At 38.6% G+C, this 9050-nt stretch overlaps 1 protein-coding gene across 1 annotated transcript; it reads right to left on the bottom strand.

The window, feature by feature from the left end:
- Positions 1-4204: 4204 nt before the first annotated feature.
- On the bottom strand, positions 4205-8671 carry Smp_152640 (SWI/SNF-related matrix-associated actin-dependent regulator of chromatin subfamily C member 1(smarcc1); the record flags this gene model as incomplete). Its single annotated transcript, XM_018790442.1, has 4 exons — positions 4205-4434; positions 5114-5336; positions 8184-8426; positions 8468-8671. 4 exons carry the CDS (start codon positions 8669-8671, stop codon positions 4205-4207), a joined length of 900 nt encoding a protein of 299 aa, XP_018646258.1.
- Positions 8672-9050: the final 379 nt, after the last annotated feature.

Here is a 9050-nt window from a genome sequence, read left to right on the forward strand (position 1 = left end):
GTTAGTAGGATATTAAGTTATTAAACTGTCCCAGATCTGCTGAAACCTAGCTCCAAACTACACATTGGAGCCTTCAACGTATGCACCCTGTGTCAAATCGGCCAGCAGGCCTCCTTGGCTAAGACCCTAGAATCTCGTACTATTGGTGTATGCTGTGTCTCCGAAACACGCAAACAGGATTCTAGTGTGGTCGTTCACTTGACCTCACCTCGCCAAAACAGAGAGCCGACGAGATACACCCTCCATGTATCTGGCGACCCGATGGCTAGTTCTCGTGGACTGGCAGGTGTGGGCATAGCGCTAAGTACGAGGGCAGAACAAGCACTATTAGAGTGGATCTCCGTTAACAGTAGTTTATGTGCTGTTCGGCTAACAGGCTCCATAAGAACTTGAAAGGATAAGGACACACGTCGTTGCCTTTTCATTGTTTCTGCCTACGCTTCCATTGTCAGTCAGTCAGTCACAACGTAGAATTTCGTACGTACGTACATCAGTTCGAGTTACCATACCAAATTAGCACAGAGATGCAGTTGTCGATTCAAATACCATAGTGGTAGAAGTAGTAAGAGTATAAGCAGTAATCGAAAAGATTAGGATTCGAAGATGTTATTCAGGGAGTATAATCCAATGAAATAAATTTGGAAAGAGAAAAAAAAGACACACATGAAGAATCCAGAAGATTAGAATTTGGTAGAACACAAAGAGCGGATGCACCTTCACCATTGCAAACGATTTTGATCCATGTGATTCAAGGTTGCTAACCATCGGTTTTTATCATCTCGCGGATCCCAACCAGGTAGTCTACACCTGGAGCCCGGATGAAGTGAAAGATGACTTTTACAGAAAGCTCTCTGAACTTCTTCATAAAGCTAAACGCTTAGACATGGTACTCGTTGCAGGTGACTTTAACGCCGAAGTAGGTAGCTTAAACCAAACACAAAGACATTTAGGTGGGTATTTTAGTATTCCGGCTCAGTGAACAGATAATGGTGATCGTCTGTTGCAATTGTGCTCAGACAATCGTTTATTTTTAGCAAATACTAATTTTAAGCCTAAGGAGAGATATCGTCTAACATGGCGACCACCTGCACCAAACCAACGATGGACTCAAATAGACCATATTTGTCATCAGTGATTGTTGGAGAGGCTCGATAGAAGATCGTCGCTCGTTCTGGAATACCTGTTTGGACTCCGATCACGCTCTAATACGAGTATGCATTTGATGGCGCCTCACTGGACACAGAAAAACCACACCAAGAAGACCTATTAGAATTGAACTGAGTGATGAGAAAGCCAAAAGTAAGTTCCAGGAACAACTGAAGTCACACTCAGGAAGTTCTGAAAACGAGGCTAACCAAGATGTTGCTTGGAAAGATATACGAACAGCTGTGGAAACAGCAGTAACATCTATTAGTGATTTAAACCAAAGGGTTACAAAAAACCAATGGATTTCTTATAAGTCTATGGCACTGATGGATTCTCGTAAACTCATCCCATCAGGCTTTGAATACGATGAAGAGTGGAAACAAATCACATCTAGGTTAATCCTTATCTGCTCTCAGCCCAGACGTTTAGAACGATAGCGGAACACTTTAAGAAGCAGTTCAGCTGGTTTTCAGCTACTGTACAACTACCCACTATTCCCAGACAGTCTGAATGGAACATTGAAGTAGGTCCCCCGACTCTAGCTGAAGTTCAAAAGGCTATAGCTAATCTGAAACGAGGAAGAGCAGTTGGTTCAGATGGATTGGCTCAAGAGGTCTTTAAGTACAGGTGAACCAATTTTAGCGATTAGAATGACTAATATTTTAGCTAAAATCTGGGAGTTGGACGTAATCCCATCTGACTGGTCACAATCACTGATTGTCCAAATATATAAGAAGGGGTCAAAATCATCCTGTGATAACCATAGAGGGATTAGTCTGACTAATATAGCATCTAAAATACTAGCCTTAATAATTATCGGACGCTTAACAAATACTCATGAACTGCAAACACGAGAAAATCAGAATGGATTCAGACCTGGTCGTGACTGCATCGCCCACATATTCACTATTCGTCAGGTTTTATAACACAGACATGCTTATCGGCGGCAGACAATGATAGTTTTTGTTGACTTAAAGACAGCATTTGACTCTGTAGGCCGAGAGGTTCTGTGGCAGTGTCTGTCGTTGAAAGGTGTACCTCAGAAGTACATAAACCTTGTGAGGGCTCTTTACTCGAACACCACTAGTCGAGTGAGAGCTTATGGTGAACTGTCATCTGATTTTACAACCTCAAGTGGTGTCCGGCAAGGTTGTCCACTATCTCCATTTTTGTTTAACTTCATCATAGACCTATTGCTGGAAATAACGTTCTCGCCGACTGAATTTTCAGGAATTGATCTTCTACCAGGAGGTTCACTTATCAACTTAGAATACGCAGTCTTTTGGTAGCACTGATTAACAGTGCCAGGATATTTGGGATGCGTTTCTCTCCATCCAAATGTAAATTGTTACTCCAGGACTGGCCTGCGTCAACACGTGAACTAAGGATAGGGGGTGAAGTAGTTGAACACATCGACAACTCCACTTATTTTGGAAGTCTGATCAGCCCTAATGGTTTGGTGTCTGACGAAATCTCAGCACGGATTCAAAAGGCACGTTTGGTTTTTTCCAACCTACGTCACCTATGGAGAAGACGAGATATCCGTCTATCAGTTAAGGGACGAGTATACTGCACAGCAGTTCACTCTGTTCTACTTTACGTCTGATAAGAGTGTGCATTAAGAGTAGAAGATACGCGTAAGTTACTTGTATTTGACCACAGATGTCTTAGAAATATTGCTCACATTTGCTGGGATCACCGGGTAAGTAAAAGTGAGGTTAGACTCAGGGTATTAGGGAACGATAGTAAATCAGTTGATGAGGTCATGAATCTTCATCGACTGAGATGGTTGGGCCACGTGTTAAGTATACCTGAACACCGATTACCACGACGCGCAATGCTGACTAGTATTGGGGATGGTTGGAAGAGAGTTAGGGGCGGTCAAACCAAGATGTGGCATCAGTGCTCGAAGTCACTAGCTTCTAGTCTGAACCATGTTGGTAGATGCAGACTAATTGGTTTGGGTCCGCGTGACTATCGTAACCAATGATTGGAGACTGTGTGTGACATGGCTCAGAATCGATCATGATGGTGTAGGTGTATACACTCTGTCTTCCTTTGAACCTTGAGATTAAAATTGCTTCATATCTTTCTTTCTTTTTTCCTGTACTATATCCTTATACACAATCTTTCTTTTATATACTACCACCACAAAATTAACTACTTCTATGAATCCGGTGTTCATCTTGTTGTGCTTACGAGGTATAGCAACTTGGACCGATGCATAAATGTGCCTGGTCCTACGTTGAAGCTGACTGATATACCAAAAAAAATTGATTCAAAATAAACATGGGAAAATGTCATAAACGATTAGATAAGACCATTTTATAGGTTAATCACTCTCTAATCAATTACGACCTACTTGTTAGGTCTAATTATTGAACATCGTGTCAATATGTCAAGCTCGCTACAAGTCTAAGACAAAACTCTGAAAAAGAAATGCTAAAGCTGAACTAGAAGGGTGAAGTTTAAGGTAATTGTTGAGTGAAATAGGCAAACTAAACACATTCAGCCAATCAGAGTACAGTAAATATGAGTGACTGATTTATGATGCTGGGACTAGGAATTAGGTCTAGTATTATAGTACAGAACTAAGATATAAGGTTACGATCAAGTTGTAGGACTAGTGATTTAAGTTTGAGATCAAGAATTTCGGATTAGAATTAGGATGTAGAGTTTACGACTCAAGCTTTCTATAGAAATGCTGGTGATTGAGAGGATTTCGTATTTTTCTGTAAGAACTGTTGGGTCGAAAAATCTCATATTTGAATCATAGTCGTTTGAAATTGATGCTCAGACAAATAATGCTATTCAATGATTATCTTAAGCTACTACTTACAATCTTGCCTTAACAACATTGCTTACAACATGACGTGAAAATCACATGTTTATACTATGACTTCATTATGAAAGAGGCGTACAAAAAGGACGAAAATATACAAATCATTCAGAATTTATTAAAAGTGACTTTTTCCAACAATCATGAATGTAACTGTTTTTCCGACAATACATTGTATTTTTTTTTAGAGGGATGGAAATATGTATTAGGAAAAGTAGTTTAGAAGTTCGTTAAAAAGATTATGATAAAATAAAAATGATTTATCATCAACAACTTACGTGAATATGTTAGTCTAGGTTTCACAGAAGACGTTGGGATTAAAAAATCCTCTTCAACCATCCATTCATACATTTCGTCTGAATACAGAAGCCAACGAGCATCTATATCCCATTGATTTTCATTTTCGAGATATGAGGTTTCAGTATCAGTGGACCATTCAGATTGTAGACCTTTAGTCCAAAGGAAATAAACAAGTTATATATGTTATTATGAAAGAAAAAGAAAACTTTTGGAAGGTTCAGTACAGAAGGAATTAAGTGGGAATCAGGTTATTTTTGTGTTTCACTGCGAATAACAGATTGATAAGAAAACACTTGGTGATATTTGAGAGCCACACCAATAGAAGTATGTAATTATGGGGTGAACTTAAGACATAACAGATTTATTTTTATTTACATTTATTCAAATACATAAATATTGGTACAAAGGGGCATCGAATACACATACGCTACACAAGTCACTTGATTAATGTGAGGGCTGTGATACTGCCCGGGCGCCCAGACCGAAGCGAGTGGTTTTCTTAGGGGGCCACACCCCGAGCCTAAAGGTCTAGTCCACAAGGCAAAGCAGCGACTTTAGGACATGTAGTCCCATGATAGCCGGTGACCAACAATAGGTTCATACTCCATTTGTCTCTTCAGGACTCTGGCGCCTATTTGCACCATTGGTTTGGAATCAGGGTTTTCCAACCCCCCTAGGTGGACCTTCCGTGTCCATAGAGAACGAATAGAAGTATTGATTTAGAGAGGATTTTTAGGAACGGAAATGTATTGTTTTATAGTTGGAATACTGAGTTTGACTGCTGAACGGGTAGACATATGCAAAGCTGAGAGCATTTCATGATCTTACCTGTATACCATGTAGTATATGAAGCGGGTGAGTATAACCAGTGCAGAAGTACTCCTCGACCTTCATGGAACAAAACTCGGAAACGTTGAACCAGAAAGTCATCTCGACTATCGCCAGGCCAATTCGGGGGAGGTTGATGTAAAATATGTGTAGCCTCAGAAGGTGACTCGACAACGGAGACATTTAATCGCTTCGCAGATTCCCTTAGTTTGGAATTTAAGGTCTGTTTTTGAAAAAGTGAAATTATAGTTTTAAAAAACAAAAATATCCCTCAAGATGTACGGAAAAAATTACAACAATTTGATATTTAAAATATTAATGCGATGTTTTAGGTACGTAGTTTTCAAGAATGAAGGTCTTGTTCAAAACTTAGTTTGATCGCTTCCATCTGGGAAGCTGAATAACTTTATCTGCTTCCCATACTTTTTTTAGATTGCAGACTACTATCTTCCGCAACAAACATAACACATTTCCTAGTTAGCAACTGTCTCTAAGCTCCCTTTTTCCAGAAGTTTTTGCTAAAACGGGGAAGTGAATAAATGTTCGACACCGAATATATATAAGAACTGAAGTTCGTTTAAAAAATTAAGAAACTTACGGTTAATCAAGTTACATGAGGCACGTTTTAAAACAGCGAGACAAATGGTTTATGAATTTGTACTAAAAAGCAACTGTCACCGCTACGCCACTGGCACAGCTTTTGGAAACAATTTGACAAAGTAATCTTCTTCATTAATTTACATCTAATAGATAGTAGTTGACCCGAAATAAATGATGAACCCCCCAAGGCTGGAAGCCATAATAAAGCTTCCTTAAGTTGTTGGCAGACAATAATACTATATATCACTAAAAAATTGTTCCGCTTTTTGATGAGACTAAAAATGACACAATAGAGGGAATGGGCAGTGATGCTATGAATCTATATGACTTCCAATTGTTAACATTAACAGTCTAGTGAAGGACTATTAGAAAAAAGTGGTATATGTGCTACGACTTTCCGGGTACAACTGTAAGGATATAACAGATAATTCGTTATTGTTAAAGTTATGATATTCCTTAGAGTTTTCGACTTGCCTCTAAAATGAGCTGAACTGAAAGATATTAATGGACAAACAAAAGTATGGGACTGACGCTTCTGTTGTGCCTACCCGGATAATTCTGTAGTATAGGCCAAATATTAACCGATTTGCTGTTTTCCAAAACAAGGATTTTAGTTTAGTAGTCGTACCGGGTGTAACAAGCAAACATCACATTAAAATGAACTTAATTTTGACTGACAATTCATAAGTGAATATTCGATAAAAGTTGGGTGAACTTATAAGGTAACAAGTGTCGAAGTGATCCATCGACAAATCCCGGACAGTTATAATTATTGCTAATTCCGGTCTTTTGGTCGACAAGCTGTTTATTTTGTGAAATCCGTTTAATAGTAGATGAAGGTGCTTGGGATATGACTCAAATAAATAGCATAACTACTGTCGAAACCTTTTGAACAACTGAGAACAGCCTGACCAACTTGAGATATACGAATGATGTTATCCTGTTACAAACGCTGAGGAAATGACCTGTCTATCAGTCGAGAAAATACCTGGCATTCACTTTATGTTCGTGAAAGCGGGTCAGTTAGACATCTAAGACAGATGACTAAGCTCTGTAAGGTTAGTTAGCAATAAAAATCCCCAGGATAAGGACAAAAACACTTTGTATTAAGTGTTTGTGATTAAAAATTATCCCGCAACTCCACAATTACTGAATAACTATTAACAGAACGAGTCGAGCTTAATGAAAAAGAAAAGGCGTCTGTAATGTCTCGCAGCATTTAATAGTTGGGGGTCAATAATTTGATAGAAATAATCCAGTATAAAAAACGCTGTGAATTTTAGACGTGGGATTTGGCGGATACAAACTGTATTATTACGTCACGATAATGTGAAGCAGTGGGTTCTCCTACATTATATCTGGTATTTAAAGACAAATAGCATAACGCTAGATTGCACCGCTTTCAAAATCACTGGAATTCGGCAAGAAAGTTAAGTGATTCTGTTTAAATTTGATTAAATTAGATTTTGTCTGACTTAACTTGAGACAGAAGCGATGAGACTATAACTACGGATGACGTTTGAGAGATGCTAAGCTAAACTTTAGAACATTCACCTACTTGCTACGGTTATGTTGGTGTGGGAAATTAGGATTTAGGGTTGGAAGTTGGGGTTAAGAATTAGAGTCGGATCTGGTAAGACTATAATTTATGGTCCACCTTTGAGCGACGCTAGACTGACCTTGAGAGTGTCCACCTAATAAATAGGACCGAATGAGGGTTATAAACCTGTGTGAGGAATTAGAATTATGACTTACAGTTGATGGTTAAGGTTAGGAATTAGGTTTAGGGATTTCATCACAAACTGACATCAGCTATAATGCCAAAACTCTATTTAGCCAAAAATGGATGAATTTCGCACGAAAACCCGAGATTTGTTATCTTATTCCTGGTTAGTTCGTCCATAAATTATAGTCTCCCTTTAGGTTTTCTTACCAAGAACTGACCAGCAATAATGCTATTTAGACATATGAAGGAGTAGATTTCGAGCCAAAATCCCCAACTTGCAATCATAAATGTGATTTGTTCGTATGCAAATTATATTTCCATCACAGAAGCCTTGTACTAATTTAGGTATTCAAAACATTTCGGGTACGATTATTTCTTGTTTGCTTTCATGTACTATGTTGGCTGATGATCAGTTTGGATAATGGCCACGTCATGAGTAAGCAATCATTGCTGTTTCCAGCAACTAGTTATTTTTACAAAGTGAAAGGAAAAATTGAGCCTGAGACGCTTACGTGTGGGAAAAAAACACTCGAACTCTTTTGCGACAATAGGTTTTAGTGCCTCGCTAAATTCGGAACAGTTGAACGTTTTTTATAAAATATTCGTGGGGAAAGATTGCAAATTTCAGAGATAAACCGTGTATGATAGTTTTGACACTTCCGCACATCTCATTAGCATAAAGCACTTGGATAAAAATAAGGATCACTAATAAACAAGTAACTACAGAAGAACAGCTCAACCAACCTTTTCAACCAAGGGGGAAATGTAGACCACTGGTTTCTCCATGCACTTGTAGGCTATTAGTTCACGTTCGATGACTGAAAACATTTCCAGATGTTTTTCGGTTCTAGATGATGAAGTGAGGTCGATTTTTTTCCAATTATTTTCGTGACGGAACTTTAGACACGTTAGGAATATGTGGCACAAACCACCACCAGGTTTGAAATCCATGAAACATTTAAAAGGTACTTTCATAAAAGTTCTCGACTTTAAGAAAATTGAATCAGAGGACTGATGGAATGACTTACAGTACTTGTGAAATTGGCTTCCTGAAACTGTAGCAATTGAAAACATAGAGTAGCTAGACTCTTGTTTGTAGGGGGCTCCGTTTGTGTATATTTTTTGTGATTTCTTGTCAACCAGATCCTCACTGGGTCAAAAGTAGCAATGATTTCTGGGTTTTCGTAAAAGCGGGTAGACGGATTGCCGTCCTTAGCCCGAGTCAGGCCCATTTCGGCTACACAAAGGTTGACTTCAAATTTTGCGCGCTAACTAATAACTCAGTTTCAGCTCATTCAGAGTTAGATGCCTCAATATTTGATGGAAGCTTAAGGTCTTAGATTGTTGCTGGTAGAACAAAGTAAAAGTGGATTGCAGTTGGGGATTTTTAGTCGTAAACTCTGACTTATATAAATAATCTTGCGGAGGGAATAATTGGTGAAAGAAATTAAGCTGTATGTTCGCGAAAACATCGACTAACCGCTTAAAGTTACTCGAATCAGCACAAAAGTCATCATATACCAACGTTGGCTTATTTTAGGGATTACGAATTAAGCACACAACATAACCGCTCATAAGGTTAACAATACAAATAAGCTTCATTAAGGGTTT

This window comes from Schistosoma mansoni, assembly GCF_000237925.1.
Source record: "Schistosoma mansoni, WGS project CABG00000000 data, supercontig 0097, strain Puerto Rico, whole genome shotgun sequence".
Taxonomy (NCBI): Eukaryota; Metazoa; Platyhelminthes; class Trematoda; order Strigeidida; family Schistosomatidae; genus Schistosoma; species Schistosoma mansoni.